This window comes from Carex rostrata, chromosome 12 (genome assembly GCF_964058835.1).
Source record: "Carex rostrata chromosome 12, lpCarRost1.2, whole genome shotgun sequence".
NCBI classification, from domain to species: domain Eukaryota; kingdom Viridiplantae; phylum Streptophyta; class Magnoliopsida; order Poales; family Cyperaceae; genus Carex; species Carex rostrata.
Genome location: NC_135929.1, coordinates 11,582,296 through 11,599,463, shown reverse-complemented (window position 1 = coordinate 11,599,463; position 17,168 = coordinate 11,582,296). Strand labels below are relative to the sequence as shown.

The 17,168-nt window shown below is 35.5% G+C and overlaps 1 protein-coding gene and 1 long non-coding RNA gene across 7 annotated transcripts; both read right to left on the bottom strand.

Moving 5' to 3' along the window:
- Window positions 1–2,073: 2,073 nt before the first annotated feature.
- Window positions 2,074–8,017, bottom strand: LOC144562577 (uncharacterized). 6 transcript variants are annotated; one of them, XR_013514161.1, is made up of 5 exons: window positions 7,627–8,017; window positions 6,975–7,048; window positions 5,985–6,130; window positions 3,625–5,540; window positions 2,074–3,386 (listed from the first exon to the last, which is right to left on the bottom strand). It is a non-coding gene; the product is annotated as an uncharacterized LOC144562577 (long non-coding RNA). The 6 variants fall into 6 exon arrangements; XR_013514158.1 differs by having other exon boundaries at window positions 2,074–5,174; window positions 5,439–5,540; window positions 7,627–8,013; XR_013514159.1 differs by having other exon boundaries at window positions 2,074–5,135; window positions 5,439–5,540; window positions 7,627–8,013.
- A 3,564-nt stretch (window positions 8,018–11,581) lies between these two features.
- LOC144563636 (uncharacterized) lies at window positions 11,582–15,878 on the bottom strand. The gene is made up of 8 exons (XM_078313118.1): window positions 15,298–15,878; window positions 13,813–14,655; window positions 13,495–13,595; window positions 13,120–13,251; window positions 12,971–13,021; window positions 12,723–12,863; window positions 12,103–12,180; window positions 11,582–11,974 (listed from the first exon to the last, which is right to left on the bottom strand). Exons 1-8 carry the CDS (start codon window positions 15,698–15,700, stop codon window positions 11,582–11,584), a joined length of 2,142 nt encoding a protein of 713 aa, XP_078169244.1. The 5' UTR covers window positions 15,701–15,878.
- Between the last annotated feature and the right edge of the window lie 1,290 nt (window positions 15,879–17,168).

Below are 17,168 nucleotides of genomic sequence, written 5' to 3'. Positions count from 1 at the left end.
ACCCCCACTACTATTAGAATTAATATCCCACTACTATTATAATTCATTTTTTCATTTATTATTGTAATTAATTTATATGGTTTTTCATTTACAATTTGTGATCTATAAATAAAAACTTTGTACTCTTGTATTGTACACACATGAGAAATATATGAATAAAAGAAATTGTCATTTTTTTTCTCTCTATCTTGTTTATTCTTCTTTATGCTTGTTTATCTTTATTTTATAACAGTTTTATTTATTTTTTGTCTTTTTTTGCCCATTGGTGAAAATGGAACCTGATTGATACATTGAAGTGGATATTGACAAGCAGGTGACTTAATTAGGAAATAATGATAGTTTCTCTATCCAAATTTGTTGTATTCAGTTTCCAACCATAATTAGTTGCACTTCAATTGATTTCTCAGTTGCACTGTTTATCTGAATGTTGGCTCCAAGTGGTCCACCACTGAATACATGTCAAGGTACAAAATTTAAAAATTACAAACTCGTCTGAATTAACAGTGAAAAATATAGGGACTATACACTGTGATCGGAAACAAAATAAGTAAGAATTTAATAGAATAGAAAATAAAAAATAGACATGATTTTAAATTGAAATTTTATGATCGGCTAGACTATTATCTAAGAACGAATTCATTCTCAACAATTTTATAATTACCCTCAAATTTCTTTCAATTTACAAATAATGTCACCAAAACCTAGCTTCTAGGGTTTGAGCTTGTAAGAGAAAAGAAACAAAAAAAGAGATATTGACAGTGGATAGGAAGAAGAATGGAGAAGAAAAACTAAAAACACACATAGTCGGAGCAAACGGGCAAATAAAAAAGGAAGAAGAAGCGGACAGGAAGAAGAAGGAAGACTTTTTGCGTCTCTTCACCCGGTTCCGTACAATTCTCGCCAAATCTCTTTGTTTTGGTGTAGATTTCCCAGCGGGATTTCAAAGGAAAAAAATCGCGTGAATTACTCTCTTTTCCTTCGTCGCCTCCGCTTCCGATCAAAAACGAGATTTTGCGCGACACAAAATCTGATTCTATTTCTTGTTTTATGCGAGGTTATCCCTTTACTCTAACGTCATATTGGCTGGTGCTGACAAGAGCGGTGACGAGAAATTCAAGCCCGGCCGAGTTAATTCCATTTGCACACTTAACAAGCATGATCGGTTTGGTCTCGCTGATAGATCGTGCCACATCAGCGGACGAAGACTCGACTCCCGGTGACTCTTCGATGGGAGAGGCGGTAACCTCGCCTCCTTTCGCCTCCTCTGAGGTCGGTTCGTCGGAGGTAGCCTCAGGTGGGGAGGCAGCGGCTCGACGAGACAGGAGAGCGGACTGAAGATCGGAGATGAGAGATTGGGGTACGAATTGGGGGAGCTTTGGGGGATCTGAATCAGAGCTCATGGTCATGTACAGGGAGAGAGAGGGAAGAAATGAAAAGCAAATCACCTGTCTCCTGGGATGCAAGAAAATCCTGCTTCCTCAGTCACTGCAGCTGGGATCGGTCACTGTTAGTTTTTGAGTTTGGGGTCCACTAACAGTGACTCTGGAGGCAGGGAGCAGAGAATTCGATCTCGAAAAAAATGTGAGATGGTTTGGATTTTCGTCATCGAGGCAAGGAACTGTTGTCCTTTTCCTGTTTTTTTTTTTTTTTTCCTCCCGATTTTCTTTGCTTTTTTTTATGTTTTTATTTTTTTTTCTATTACTTGTACCAAAAAAAGGATTTTCCATAATGCTCCGTATTATCATAACTAAATATATTTTAAAAACTTATGCTGACCTAAATCCATTTCCTCAACTAATGATTTGAGTAGGGTACAAAGTGCAAACGGAACGGATATCTATCTCCGTATCCATTTTTATATTTTGAACTAGGTGCTTGGTTGCGGCGTTGCCGCAACTGTTTTTGACCAACGCGGCAATTGTCATTTACTGCATCTTGATGAATTTGTTGCGGTGTTGCCGCAACTGTTTTTGAGTGCGTGTTTGTGTAAAATGGGTCAATTTATTCGCTGCTTTTGTTGTGATTATTGTAGCACATATTCTTCTTGGATTGGAATTGAAATTGGGCAAAATGTAAGTGCAAACAACTCATAGAATCAATGTCACAGTAAAGGTTGAGATTAAACCTAAAGACCTAACACTATTGTATATAATACCAAATCAGACAATTTATCTCATGGTACACTCCTCCATGAGATGAGCTTAACCTTAATACCTAACCGTATTGCTAAATAAAAACTAAAAACAATGCTTTACTTTGCAAAAAAATGATAAATTTTGATCATCAATTCCATGTTATTCTCGTAGACTGTGTTCACTTCGCCTAAGCAATCGATCTCGAATCTTGGATCTGAATTTTGAGGATTGTTGAAAGCAAATCAGTAGATCCTGCATTTATAGAAGAAAATAAAGCCCACCTAGAAAAAATAAATAAATAAACATAGAAGCACACATATTTGTAGATGAAATGATGGCCAAATCATCACTGGCACAAATCATAAAATTGAGTTCCAAATAGCTTTACTAGGCCAGCACTTGCAACCCAGTATTATGTACTGGTTTATGATTCATAGCTAGTACTGCCAGTCGAAGATTTTAACCAATGAAGCAAGATAGAAAAAATAAAATAAAATTGTACATTTCTTAACGTTTCACACCCAGAAGGAAAAGGATAAATCCAAAACTAAAAATTAAAAAGCAATTGAATTGAAGAAACATGCATCTATTTCCATCTCAAGAAGAATTTTCTCCAAATGGCAGCTGTCACAGCAACTGCCTCCTGAACACAATTAAAGGATATATGGGGGGGCATATATAATTAATTCAACACTATAGCATAAATGAAAGACTTTTCTACCATCAACAGAAAGAGGTTAAAACCCGGTACCAATTTTCATAATATGTATATGTTTCTTAATTGGATATCAATTGGATATTTTTTTTAATTTAGATTCAATTAGACCATAATTAGCTGAAAAATAAAAGTTCAACATCCTAATTGCCTAATATAATTGTTAGTTTCTGGTTAGGACAGCAAGCCCTCGACTCAGTATTGGGGACCATGTTTCAGTGTGAGTGGACAACTGGACATTGATTGTCACTGACACCATCCAAAGATGACCATGAATGTACCGAAAACTCAATGTACAGTAAAATAATGATCTAAAATATATACCATAACCAGACAAATATAAAACAAATGAAAAACAAACCAAGCAAGCTGACTAAATGGCGGTTGTCAGAGATGTCAGGTTTAGCTCTTTCCTTAGAGAGGCCAAGTAAAGACGAAATCAAATTTGAATCATTATTGTGACCTCTTACTTCATTTGCATTTGAGGCACCGCTTGAGACAGTAAGGTTCTTTCCCATTGTAAAATCAGCAAATATCTGCACATGCAGCGCACGCGCATCCTTTAATCAACTATAGGTGATTGAAGGCATATGTAGGTCACATGCTTAACCAAAAACAAAATGTTGAAAACAAAATTAAAAAAAAATGTCATTCTTCTCCCAGTCAATTTTATGTGCAAGGCAATGGAGCTTAGAAATATGATAACTAAGATTACTAAATGAATTATAGAAGTAAACTAAAAAAAATATTTAAACACAGTAAGAAATTACTAACTTTGCTTTCGGACTGACTGCGCTTGCCTTTTGCTGTTGACATTACCATTGAGAAGTTCAGAATATATAATATCAACAAATTACCCTCTACAATTAAAGTATAATCCTATCATCTATATCTCTGCAAAAAGGATATAGTCATCTGTAAAATTTGAACACATTAATTACATTATGAAAGCTATGTGATTATATGATTATATATGTGCAGTTTGAATGAAAAACGTACATTGATTGCAAACTTAACTGACTGATGTATAGAGACCATTGTAGAAGATGTTAAGATCAAAGATGACAGATAATAGTGAATTTGCACATAAAGGTAATTATAGATTGGCATCTGTCAGAAGACAGTGAAGATTGCTTTCATTAAAACGCATTAATTATCTGATTTATAAATAAAAAGGACTAAAAGAATCTAAAAAAACAAAATCACAACCTCAGGCGAATTGAATGATGGGCCTAACAATTACGACATCATACTCTTGTAGCACGGCAAAAGTGGACCCCACAGATCCAGCACCCATGCACCTAGATTTTGAGATATCGCTACTGGAAATTGTGAGCCTACTGAGATATCGCTGAATAACCTAAACCCTAAATCAGATGAGGAAAACAGGCAAAGCCTCCTGTATGCACAGATGGCCAATTGGAATTTAGATTTTGAATAAATAATAAAAAAATTGTTAAAAATTGGGCATCAGATTTTTTTTTTTCCATTTTTTTGAAACATTGATGCCTGCAGGCCAGTTATATCAATTCTAAATAACTCCTGTTCATGTTACATGATTTCACCTATCAGTAATATGATTCTAATTAAAATCCTTGTACCAGTAATATGATTTGTCCTTCCAGTAACATCAATTCCAAAATTGCCTCCATATAAAGATTGAGATATCTCATGAGATTGAAAGAAGATCCATAAGTCAGAGCAATTCCATTTTTTTCTTCTATTATCAGACTTTATTGCTCTGACAAACAAAACAGGAAAAAGAAACATATGGTTCCAATTCTTTAGACTTTATTGCTCTGACAAACAAAACAGGAAAAAGAAACATATGGTTCCAATTCTTTTGTTTGCTATCGTATCATGACATTGCACCTCTGCAATTTAATTTTAGAGGTTCCAAAGTGGGATAATGTAACCGGAAAATTGAGAAAATTTCAGTGTTAGGAAAATTGAGAAAATTTCAGAATCAAAGTGGGAAGTTCAGATAGCAAGAATGAGATGTACATTGTGTCTTACATGCTTGTTCCATTTCGGGAGGAGCATTGTACTGAGACCCACAGTCGGTAGATAAATATGGTAACGAAGAGGAACCAGCTTCGGAAGAAGAAGAACCAGCATCACCACTGGAGATGTGGCCGTCAATGAAATCAGTTGCAGTGTTGGGAATTTGAAATGAAGATGAAGGTAATACACGTCGCGAACGATAAGGAATCTGATTTGAGTACGGCATTTGTGGACCACCAGTTGATTGAGATGGATCCTGGGACCTATGTCGTCTTTTCATTCTTTGAGGGGAGAGCAAAGACAACCACAGTGGATAGGAACTATCACAGAATGTTAAGATTGAAGGAAGAATACTACTCGTAAGAGAATGGATTTATTATATGATTGGTTATGCATATTGATATTATGGGGAAATTGAAATTCTAGGTAGAACTTTGGATGTAATAAATACTATGAACCTAACGAACAGTTAACATATGCTATTATTATTACGGAACAGAGATTATACCTGAATATCTTTACCATGAATGGGAAATTGAAAACTGTACATGTAAGTGAAAATTTAGAGAAAAAGAGACAAATACCTTAACAGCTACAAAAACAGTGAGTGGCCAAACGCAACAACCTATGCAGAAATTATTCTTGACATGCTTCTTACGCACAACAATCTTGCAGGTGAGAAATTACTGCAATTTTTAAAAATAACTGTTATAAATTAACTTCTGTTAAATTTCATTTGAACTTATATTTGTAATTGACCAATATGTGGTTAGTACACTCAGAAGAAAAAGGTAAATTAGTCATAATTATGCCTATATTATACTGAGAAAGGTGAAAAATCAATAAAAGTTATTTTTAAATTAACATTTGTTAACAATCTGATTCCTGAAAGAGCAAATTTCGAACCTCGTGATTTGACTATACTATTGAAATTCAGTGGTACAATTTTAATTTCTATTTGACTGGTTTCAGCTTACTGAACCAAAGGTTCTGTAAGGCATTCTACTTAAAAGGATTATATAGAAATCCTAGCTCAACTTAAGCCTAACCGTTTACAGCTTTCTTCCTGTCAAGTAAATGCCCATCTAGGAAGTTTTATTGTACCAGATTTTTTAGTATATATAGCATACCTTCTATTTGTGTAGAGCATCACCAGCTTCAATCTCAGTTCCACTTAAAAGTTCGATTTTAAGTAAGAGTTACCTGAGAGAATTGGGAGCATCTGGAATACTATTTTACTGAGTTTGCTTCTTGTAGGGTTGGTTTCTCCAGAAGCCTGGAAGAGTTCAATGAAAAAAAGAATTTATTCTCGTTTCTCACCGCTCCTCTTGGTAAATATTAAACCCCCCCCCCCCCCCCCCCCCCCCCCCCCCCCTCCCTCTAAAAAAAAAAAAAAAAGAAATTAACTCTGTTAGACTGTTACTTAGGTTATAAATCTGACATTCTAATACACTATAAATTGGCAGTCTAATTATCAACCTGTTATCTTTCCTCTCTGGCATGCATATAATTTTTCCTTTTTGCTAAAATCTATTAGTATATTGTACCTCAATTTCTAACTTCTGAAATTTTAGAATTTTCATTTTTTACGTTGCAGTTGAATTCTTTTACACAGGCTGACCTTGTATTGCATATTGTACTAAGCAACTAATTAACTTTAAAAGAATTGAAAGAGGAGCAATTTCTACTAAATATTTACTTCAAACTGTAAAATTTTCCGAAAGGAAGCAATTTCCAGTTTGTATCTATAGGTAATGCATCCTTTGTTCCCAGTAAACAAAGAAATGAAATACAATTTGTTTCACCTAACTATACTACAGTTAAATTTTTTTTTTACCATTCATAGTTGACAAATTTGCTGGTGAAAGCAACTTTTCACTTGGAGTTAATAATTGAGAAACAAACTGGGATAACATAATAAGAATTTCCATTCATAGTTGACGAATTCTTTTACGCACGCATGAAATAGAAAGTGAGAACTTTAAAGAATTTTCAGTTGCAATTAGAGGCTTAAATTAATACAAATTGGGATCGTAAGTTTGAAATTGAGACTGCAATTGAAGAATTCGTCACACCTAATGGAAATTAATAAATCATAATAAAAAGTTAGAGCCTTGTACCTCTATAAATTTGAGAAAGTTTATGTGGCAGCTGGGTACTGTTCATGCTACAGTAGCAACCCAAGGAAAATAACCTGTCAGGACCAGATCAGAGAGGGTTAATTAAGTTATATATACCTTAAATGTCATGATTTTATAATGGTAGGAGCCTACTGTGGTGACCAACAACACTATTTTAGGACTGCAAGAAAGGGGAAATTGAGAAGGCATTGGACTCCATACATTATATTCTTATAGCACTGCATGCTGAGACTAAAAATGAGCATTTTTATATCTATCTTTCGGGAAAGTTTGCTTAAAGGTCCCTGAATTTCATCTCCTATCTACTCTATTCTCCTCACTGTTATCTCTATAGATACCCCAACCTTAATGAAGCTCTAATTTGGTCAATTTTATTTCAATGGTTTACCAAAATAAAATCAATTTCCCTATCTCAACACTGGTCACTTTTATCAGTATTGGAAATTCAAGATTTGAGGAAATGTCATCAAAGAATAGGCATAAAACCATGCAAAAAATACTATTAGCAAGCAATCTTCTTTCTTTATGAAAATGAACTCGGAAACACTGATTTGGAACCAAATCTACTTGTTGGATAATGAATAATGTAATTAACCTTTAGAATTTAATAAGAGGATATAATAACTTGTACCTCACTGATCCCTGGTCTCAATAAATTAGAATATAAGGCTTCAAACACGTCATCAGATTGACCTCCCCAACTTCAAAATAGCATTAGACAGAAGAGTTCGGTAAGTGTATCCAATATTTAGGTATTAAAACTTAGAAGGGTAAAAAGAGGAGAAAGCAGCGGCGGAGGGAGGAGGAAGAGATGTGCTCAGATCCTTAACGGCGTCCAAGGGGAGGAGCGCGCGGTAAGTGACGGCTTCAACGGCGGCGCCAGCAACAGCTCTGATACTGACGCGGCCGAGAGAGGAAAGAGAGAGGTGAGGTTAGAGTTTTCAAAGAGACGGAGAGAGAAGAAGGAATGTTAGATACTTAGATGAGAGACCGGTATTAGAAAAGAAACACCGAAGAAAGGCAAAAGAAGAAAGGATCTAGAAGAGTTGTAGCAGTGGACGCGTGGAGGAAGGGAAAGACGTGTCATCAGCGCAGGGGGAGAACAAACTGCGGATCGTTGAGAACTGTTGGATTCAAATCGGACGGCTGACAAGGAGACAACACTGAATGAACAGTGCAATATCTATCCAGACGGTGAACCATTGATATTTGAATGGACGATATAAATACATTTCCCTGACCGACTGAGAAAAGAGCAACGACAAAATTAGCGTAAATCAGTGAGATGCATTCCTTGCGTATCAGACAGTGATTAAGATGGGTGCTACTGTTCATGCTACAGTAGAAACCCATCCAAAATTAATATATTGATAATTTAACAACCGCATTGCCGATACGAATACTTAATTTAAATATTACTACAAAATTAATATATTATTTAACAAAATATTTTTTCATTAGAAAATAAAAATAATATAAAGTACAAATTTAATTCGAATATTTAGCTATTATTGAACAAAATAATATTTCTCATGTTAGATTTATTATGTCATTATAAAATATATATTTTGTTAATAAAAATTAACCACTAACTTAACTGTTTTTTTTAATAAAAAATAGCAATAAAAAAATTCTCTTCCAAATCAAACGGATAATAAAATATAAGTACCAAAATTATCCTTATATGTATTCGTATACGTACAAACGGATATAAAAAACAAAATACAAATAATCCAGATGTGTATGTGCATTGTGCAGAGACATATATTTTAAAAATTAAAAAGTTCAATCTGCTTCCAAAACTAAAATCGTATTAAGTTATAGCCGTCTCTGCATAAATCATATTTGTATCCGTATAAGCACCTTAATTAATATCTGAATCTGAATATGGATGGATAATATAGGAGCCGTTTGCAGATCTAGAGCCATTGGATCTTAGAGATGGAGATGCAATCCACAACTATTAATCTTAATTACATCAGCTATAGAAACAAAATGAATTGATGAATTTAACAGACTTCCAATATTTCCTATTCCAAATTATTATCAAATCATAAAATATATATCTCCAAAATTTTGCCGGATTTTGAATTTGCAACTATTAGATCCCGAATTTTTTATTAATAGAAAATAAATTAATAAAATATCGAGATTGGAGATCGGTTTTGATTTTTGTCGAGAACTAAGAAGTACGGGCTACGTTAACCCGTCCAGCGGACGGGTCTAATTAACCCGTCCGGATTACATCCCTAATTAACCAATTCCTAATCTTAGCGGTTAAAAAAACAAAAAACTCAAAAACCAGACGGGTTTACCCTTCCCGTCCAGACCAGGAAAAAAAAAAAAAAAACCCAAAACCCGGACGGGTTCACCCTTCCCGTCCAGTCCAAAAAAAAAAAAAAAAAAAAAAAGCAAGCCCGGACGGGGAAGTAAGACCCGTCCGAGAAACTTCACATTTCAAACATCATGCTTATATATTTTTTTGTTTTTTCTATTATATTATTATATTATATTATGATTTTATATATATTATATTATTTTTTTATATTATATTATATTACTTTTTATTTTATATCGAATATAATAATATAATATAAAAAACAAAAAATAATATAATATAATAACATAAAATAATATAATATATATAAGTAGGGCTGGCAAAAAAATTCGTAGTTCGTGATTCAATTCGGGTTTGATTCTAGTTTAATTCGATTCAAAATGGGTTCGAATTGAAACAAATCAAACCAGGTTCGATTTCGAAATTAATTCAAACCAAACTCAAACCTAGCCTGGTTCGATCGAAATGGGTTCACGAACTTTGTTTTTTCCTGGTCTGGACCGGAAGGGTGAACTCGTCCAGGTTTTGGGTTTTTTTTTTTTAACCGCTAAGATTAGAGATTGGTTAATTAGGGATGTAACTCGGACGGGTTAATTAGACCAGGCTAGGTTTGAACCCATTTCGATCGAACCAAGCTATGTTTGAGTTTGGTTTGAATTAATTTTGAAACCGAACCTAGTTTGATTCGTTTCAATTCGAACCCATTTTGAATCGAATTAAACTAGAATCAAACCCGAATCGAATCACGAACTACGAATTTTTTTAACAGCCCTACTTATATATATTATATTATTTTATGTTATTATATTATATTATTTTTTTGTTTTTATATTATATTATTATATTCGATATAAAACAAAAAATAATATAATAGAAAAAACAAAAAATATATAAGCATGATGTTTGAAATGTGAAGTTTCTCGGACGGGTCTTACTTCCCCGTCCGGGCTTGCTTTTTTTTTTTTTTTTTGGATTGGACGGGAAGGGTGAACCCGTTCGGGTTTTGGGTTTTTTTTTTTTTCCTGGTCTGGACGGGAAGGGTAAACCCGTCCGGATTTTGAGTTTTTTGTTTTTTTAACCGCTAAGATTAGGAATTGGTTAATTAGGGATGTAATCCGGACGGGTTAATTAGACCCGTCCGCTGGACGGGTTAACGTAGCCCGTACTTCTTAGTTCTCGACAAAAATCAAAACCGATCTCCAATCTCGATATTTTATTAATTTATTTTCTATTAATAAAAAATTCGGCTATTAGATCACCAACACCGTACGGTACTGTACAGATACGAGGTACTAGGCTTACAGCAATATCTAACAAGCCTAGATTTCTTTTTGAATTGAATAGAATGACAATATGGCATTAAGCGACAATGCCCTCGATCATATTCTTGCAATGAAACAATTATATTTATATACCACAAAAACATAAACAGAGAAAATCAAAGGCTAACATGATGTATTATCCAAAATACTTGCAAAAAAAAAAAAAAAAAAAAAAAAAACAGAAGTAATAATTTTGCATTTTTTATTCCAATTGCTCATTACAGATGGTACTAACTTATGGCACCAATGGCATTTCTATATTTTTCCTAAACAACACATAAAATAAACAGATAAACAGGTGTGCTTGAGCCAATTCAAACAGTAAATAATAGAAAGCAGGTTGGCTTAAATACGAGCAATTAAAGCTCAAGCTCGACAGTACAAACATTTCAGTCTACATGGGTCTAAATGGGACCTTTCTCGGCCGTTACAAGAGTACTTGTCTTGGACTTGAGAAAAGCAACCCATGTGAGAGGTTTCAAAGCTAAGAAAGGCAACTTTGAAAATTCATGTTAATTGAGAGACATTATTGCATTGTGTTTGACCACATATGTACTGTTCTTGATATGGCACTGTGCACTCTTCATTACATCACACCTCAATCCACAGTTTCTGCAATTCATTGTAACAACTCTGCAAAAGAAACCAAGCTCTCAGTTCAGTACATATTTTTGCACCACACCAAAATCCACGGGAATAGCAACACATTTACTATAATTTTTAGATGCACAAAAATCATATTAAAGTTGTTCAAACTGTTGTCGAATTGTAAATGAAATTACACTGCATAGATATCCAAATATAGAAAGTTACCATGAAATGACAACTTTGCTACACCGGGACTGCCATCATAATCTCAACCATCCATTAAATAGAACCATTCTGACCTGGTGCTAAATTGTGGAAGAAAGAGCATCAAACAAGTACTACTGCAAAATCTTTGATGCCTCTGATAACTCACCAGACCCGGAGACAGCAGCTGCTTCACTCACTAAATTTTCTCTCTCTTTGTTTGGTACATTCCTCAGATTTTGTCCCATTAGATGAGGTTTCTGTTTAGTAGTTGGTTTGGCATCACTAAGATTTTCCTGTTTTGTATCAGCTCCAAAAGAGAGAGAGTGGATGCCCTTCGGGACTTTGAGCGGTGCTTCAATAGACTTATTCAAGCAGGGATTGAGATGCTTAGATGTGTCCACTGGGGTGCACTTAGCAATCAAAGACTTCTGACTTATATTGGTTGGTTTTTCCGCATTTGACTTCTTTGACAATTCCTCACCAGGTTCCTTGGTTTGCACTGATAAACCTTCTGTATTCTGTATCTGAGGGAAAAACAAGGAAAAAAGAAAGAACAATTTCAATGTTTGGGCAATTAATCGTATTATTGTATTTCTCTGCAACACTCAAAGACTTTCTATATAATGCCAGTCATTTTGATACTGGTACCTACCGGACTGTACAGACTAGTAACAGCACTAAGACTAGTAACAGCACTAAAAATCTCATTTTCATCTTTTATTTGACCAGACTATAAGAGCAACTATATAATAAACAGATGTGTTTGCTTGCATTGATCACCCCTTTGAATATAAGGTTACTCGGTAAAGTTATATGTTTTTCATCCGCTTGGGTTATGCAAATATAAATCCAGTAAATACAAGAGCAGAACGCTACTCAAATGGAGGCAACAGAAGATATCTTTTAGTAAATACTCTATAGACTATCTCTCTCCTAGGGAACAGATAATAAGGACTAATAGACCCCACAACCTTAACTTAACACTTGAGTGTTAATAATTCTATCAGTTATAATTTTCTATGGGGGGCCTAGTGAAAATATGTTGCATATTTATAGGGGTCATTTAAAGATATTGAATACTACAATGATAAAATTAACAAAATATAAAGGACAATTGTGTTTCTCCAAAGAATGGGAGTCACACTGACCCTCGTTCCGACCACGTGTGCACCCCAAGAAAATAGTGAACTAGTTGGGTCCCTCCAATCTCTGGTTAACAACTAAATTGATATAATAAAGGGAAGAACTTCAGCTAGACCATTCAACACATACGTTGTGAGAAAATTTGCAATTAGCCCCTCGGATGCATATTCCTTCTGACACAAACTTGTGACATGGGTACTTAGAGAGGTCATGATCATATGGGCACTCATCGCCTTTCAAACATTCACCTCGTGCAAAATGGCTACATGCCTGAGAAAAAAAAAGAAAATAGATACAATAATAAAATAAAAGATGTTAAACATATGATATCAGCGATCTATTACAATATCGATTGTACACAAGATAAAATTTATTACCTTGGATTTTGTTACAGGGGTGACGTCATGAGAAAATTTACACTGGTCTCCCTATACAACAAGACAATAAGAAAGAGTTGCATTAAATGGATGGCTCCATTTGCAAAAAGAACAACGAAATGTCAATATATCAGATTTGAGAAACAAACCTGTTGGCATTTCCCCTGCAAGTAAAATTTGCATATTTTCTTCTCTTTTTCTGTTTTGACTGGAGGTGGTAGTCGCAACCTATTCACCCCATCTGCTCTTAATTTTATTGCTCTCTTTATCCGATATGCTTTCTACAAACCAATACAACAGTATGAAGCCAAGACAAAAACAAAATTAATAATTAAATAAAACAAAAAGCTGATTTTAGGAAAATGAGGAGGCATCGAACCTTCTTTTTAGCCTTTCTTTCTGTAGACAAGATCCTTTTTCTCTTCTTTCCAAGGTCATGTGCCAGTAAGCAACAGTTTACCGGATTTTACTTGGTGTAATTAATAGAAGTGAATTGTTTTAAAGCCCTTCATAGTGCTCAATACAAGTAAAAGGTAGAAGTGTGTAATAGTGCAGAAATATATGTATACCTCATCGCTAGAGTCAATTCCTGGGCTCTGACTTGCTACGTTCTCATGCTCCAACCCTAATAAAAGAAGGTAATAGATTACAGAAAGGGATTTGTAAATTAGATTTTGGGACCAAGTCGATCATGTCAGAAATTGGTGGTGAAGTATCCACACCAATTAAATACCAGTAAGAGGTTTTCTCCTTCTGTTTTTCTTTGATGGTGAAGTATCTTGTTGCATATCAAGTGTTAATTAAGTCACCAACACAAGCAGTTAAAATGATAGGGGACTCACCTGAAGGAGTAACCAGAATTCTCATTGCAAGTGGGGCTGGTGTCTCAGAATCCCTCGTATCACTTCCAGGTGGGGCCACCTCTGTTGGTGGTCTGTCTGAGATTGCCACCTCATCATCCTTATTGGTGTCTATCTGGGAAACCTCCATTTGTTCATCGCCAGTTGGGCCCGTGTCAGTTGTTCCACTTACAAGTGGGATCATGCTGACATCTGGCTGGCAAGCCTTGGTTAATTGGTCAGGTGTCTCGTGTACTGTTCGAGGGCTTTGTGTCACAGGATTTACGTTGTCACATTCAGATTCAAGCATCGTTAATTCAGAAATTAGTGGCAGTGGAGGTTTTGGTTCAGTTTGAGAAGGTTTAGCATGCATGGGCGTATTCTGCTGGGTTCTGCTGCTCTTGATAGGGAAATTTCTCGGAATTGGATTTGGCCTTGAGCAGGAGCCTTGCACAGGAGCATTATGTGGCATAGTTGGATTGGAATTGTAATTCTGACATGTCTGATTTGGTACAAATTCGACATATAATTCAATAATTCGCCAATTCATTCCTGATACTGCCATTTCATAAATCAGCCGCCATGCTTTCTCATCATTGATTGCAAGTAAGGTAAAGAAGAATGGCCCGGTTGATACTGCATTATACCGAGCCTGGATATTTAATGAAACCAGGTCCTCGGATAATTTTAGAACCTTATATATCTCATCTGTCACATCTTTAAAAGTGGTACGTTCAGTACCTAAATATGTAACAGATGGAGAAATACTGTAAGCCACTCCCATATGGTTAAACTGGACTTCACCTCCAGCATACACACTTACAGGGATCGTATTTTTCAAACAACCTGCAATTTCCAAACAAAGAAAATTATATTAATGGACCTTTTGTAAGCATGATATGTTTCACAGAATAATATTTTTTGTTATACTTGCTTGAGAGATTTTTTTTTTTGTTAAAAGTGGTATATACCACTGATTTCATTAAGAAACGAAACCTACAAAGTTTTTATCAGATGTGGTACCAAACCTCTGGTACCTGTCTGCATATCCTGCTACAAAGTAACCGGTACATCAAAGTAAATCACATATCCTACTACAATCTGAAACCAGAAAAAAGTTTGCAACACAAAACCATCAACTATCAACACAAACGAAATAACACCAGTAACATCTAGCTAAATGTCAAAAACTGCTGAATGAACTACCAGTAAACTGCTTGAGAGATTTTACTAGACGTAGATCCACAATTATCGTACAAACCAATTGAATAACCAGTAAGAGCTCAAATTTATTCTGGTTGAGTTTCTATGGTCAATCTTCAATACCGATATATTTCTTTTTGTTACACTGGCTTGAGATATTTTACTAGATATAAAACCATAATTACCATACAATACCAATTAAATAACAGTAAGAGCTCAAGTTTCATTGGTCTTTCTTCAGTATATGTTCAAGAAGGAAAAAAAAAAAATTAGGGGGATGCCAACCAGGAGAAATACCCTTAGTTCTTATTTCAGGCGGTGCTGGTGTCTCGGAATCTCTAGTATCACTTACAAGTGGGTCCCTGTTTTTGTATTCTGATTCTTCAGGAACAGTAGTTGATTTACAAACCCATGGCAAAGGTGGTGGTGAAGGCGGTAAATCGTCGAGGTTTTTGCTACCAGTAAATGCCTGTGCTGACAAAGGCGATGCTTCCTGACACTCAAAAGGTTCATTTCCTCCCGGTAATGTCGTGGCCATCTCAGGTTTCACCATCAACAGAGATGATCGCTCCAAATTAATCAGCCTGTGCGACTCCACCAAATTTCCATTGCCATCTGCGATCGGGCTTGTCTCCGGCAGTGGTAGTTGCTCAGGGAATTCGTGTTTAACTGACAGTGGGGCCCACATGTTATTTCCCGAGGAGAACTTGATGCGAAGAGAGGAGGGAGTGTGTCAGATACAAGGTATAACTAAGTGACAGAGAATCGCAATTGAACCAATTGCTTGTTTACTTGAACGAATTTCTCCAATCGATCTCAGTTTGATTAGTAATGGCGAAAGATAAAAGGTGAGAGAGAAAACACAAAAATCATATTCTATTTCCTAATTCAAACAGTACAAGAGATGTCTATATATATAGACGACGCTGTAGAAGAAAGTAGAAAAGAAAAGATAAAAAATCGAGTTCAGATCAAGTAAAGTAACCCAATTGTTGGGTTTTAGATCGAGACCGTTCGATTTAAATCCGTGACAATTCATCCGAAGTGGATTGCACATATTTCGAGCAACGAATCCGAATTCCGAAGTAATCTCGATCGAAGGATTCAAATCGAACGGTCTCAATTTAAAACTCAAAAGTTAAGTTACTTTAGGGATTCGGACCCCAAAGGATCGCGGCAATTGCATCGCGCGTTGCCATGTCAGCAGTATTTGCCGACAGCCTCTAACCGACGCCACGGAATTTGTCTCCCCTTAAGTCTTTTATCACTTCCTCCAGTTCTGATGTGTTTGGCCCCACTTGACATCCACTGCCTTCGTTAATTGCAGTCCCAGCTATAGTACTGATGATCCCCATCTTCGGAGAGAGTCCATTATGAATTGGGCTGCTCATTTCTCGGCCCGCTTTCCATTTGAACTCTCCTTCCCCAACGAATACGTTGAATAAGTCAAAATCGACGCTCCTCATCCCCAATTCTACTTCGTTTCCTTCTTTTTTTTTTTTTTTTTTGAGATATGCCCGTAGGCCCCACACACTCACACATCTTCCAGCCTTTGGTTGGGATCGAACCCATATCTACTTTGTTTCCTAACTGGGGGAGAGAGGAAGGGTTTTATTTTACGTCGGAAACTTAGCAAAGTTAGAGATTCCGGGTCGACTCCGGATCCGAAATTTAAATATTTGTTTACTACTTTTCATACAAAGTTTATAAATATTTATAATGAGATCGTTAATTAAAATCAAATTTTAATTTGATTGGCTTCTATTTTATTTTATTTTCAACTCAATTGTCCTTAGGTTATATTTCATATATAAAATCAGTGATTACAATTGATCAGTTATGATACATCCACTCTTCTACTGTATCCATAAATAAAAAAAACAAATTGATATATAGCGTGAGTAAAACAATATAATTGGATATGTGAATGTTGTAAATGACATGGCAGATATACCAACTAGGAAGTGAATAAGCCCCAGATTTAACTCATTAATTCTTGATAAGCAGCTACCGAACAAGTCAAGTACGAGTCACAATCGAGCCATGAGTGAAGGTTTTTTTACCATCCCCACCACTCTAACACATACTAATCTGTGCCTTTCCTCTGTACTCAACATGATACAAAAATAAACACAGACGCACAAATACCACAATGA

Coding starts and splice junctions, on each gene's coding strand:
- LOC144563636 (XM_078313118.1), bottom strand. CDS start 15,700: ATGTGGGCCCCACTGTCAGTTAAACACGAATTCCCTGAGCAACTACCA. Junction 13,252..13,494: donor CACACTTCTACCTTTTACTT/GTATTGAGCACT, acceptor ATTGGTTTGTAG/AAAGCATATCGGATAAAGAG. Junction 13,022..13,119: donor TGCAGGGGAAATGCCAACAG/GTTTGTTTCTCA, acceptor CTTGTTGTATAG/GGAGACCAGTGTAAATTTTC.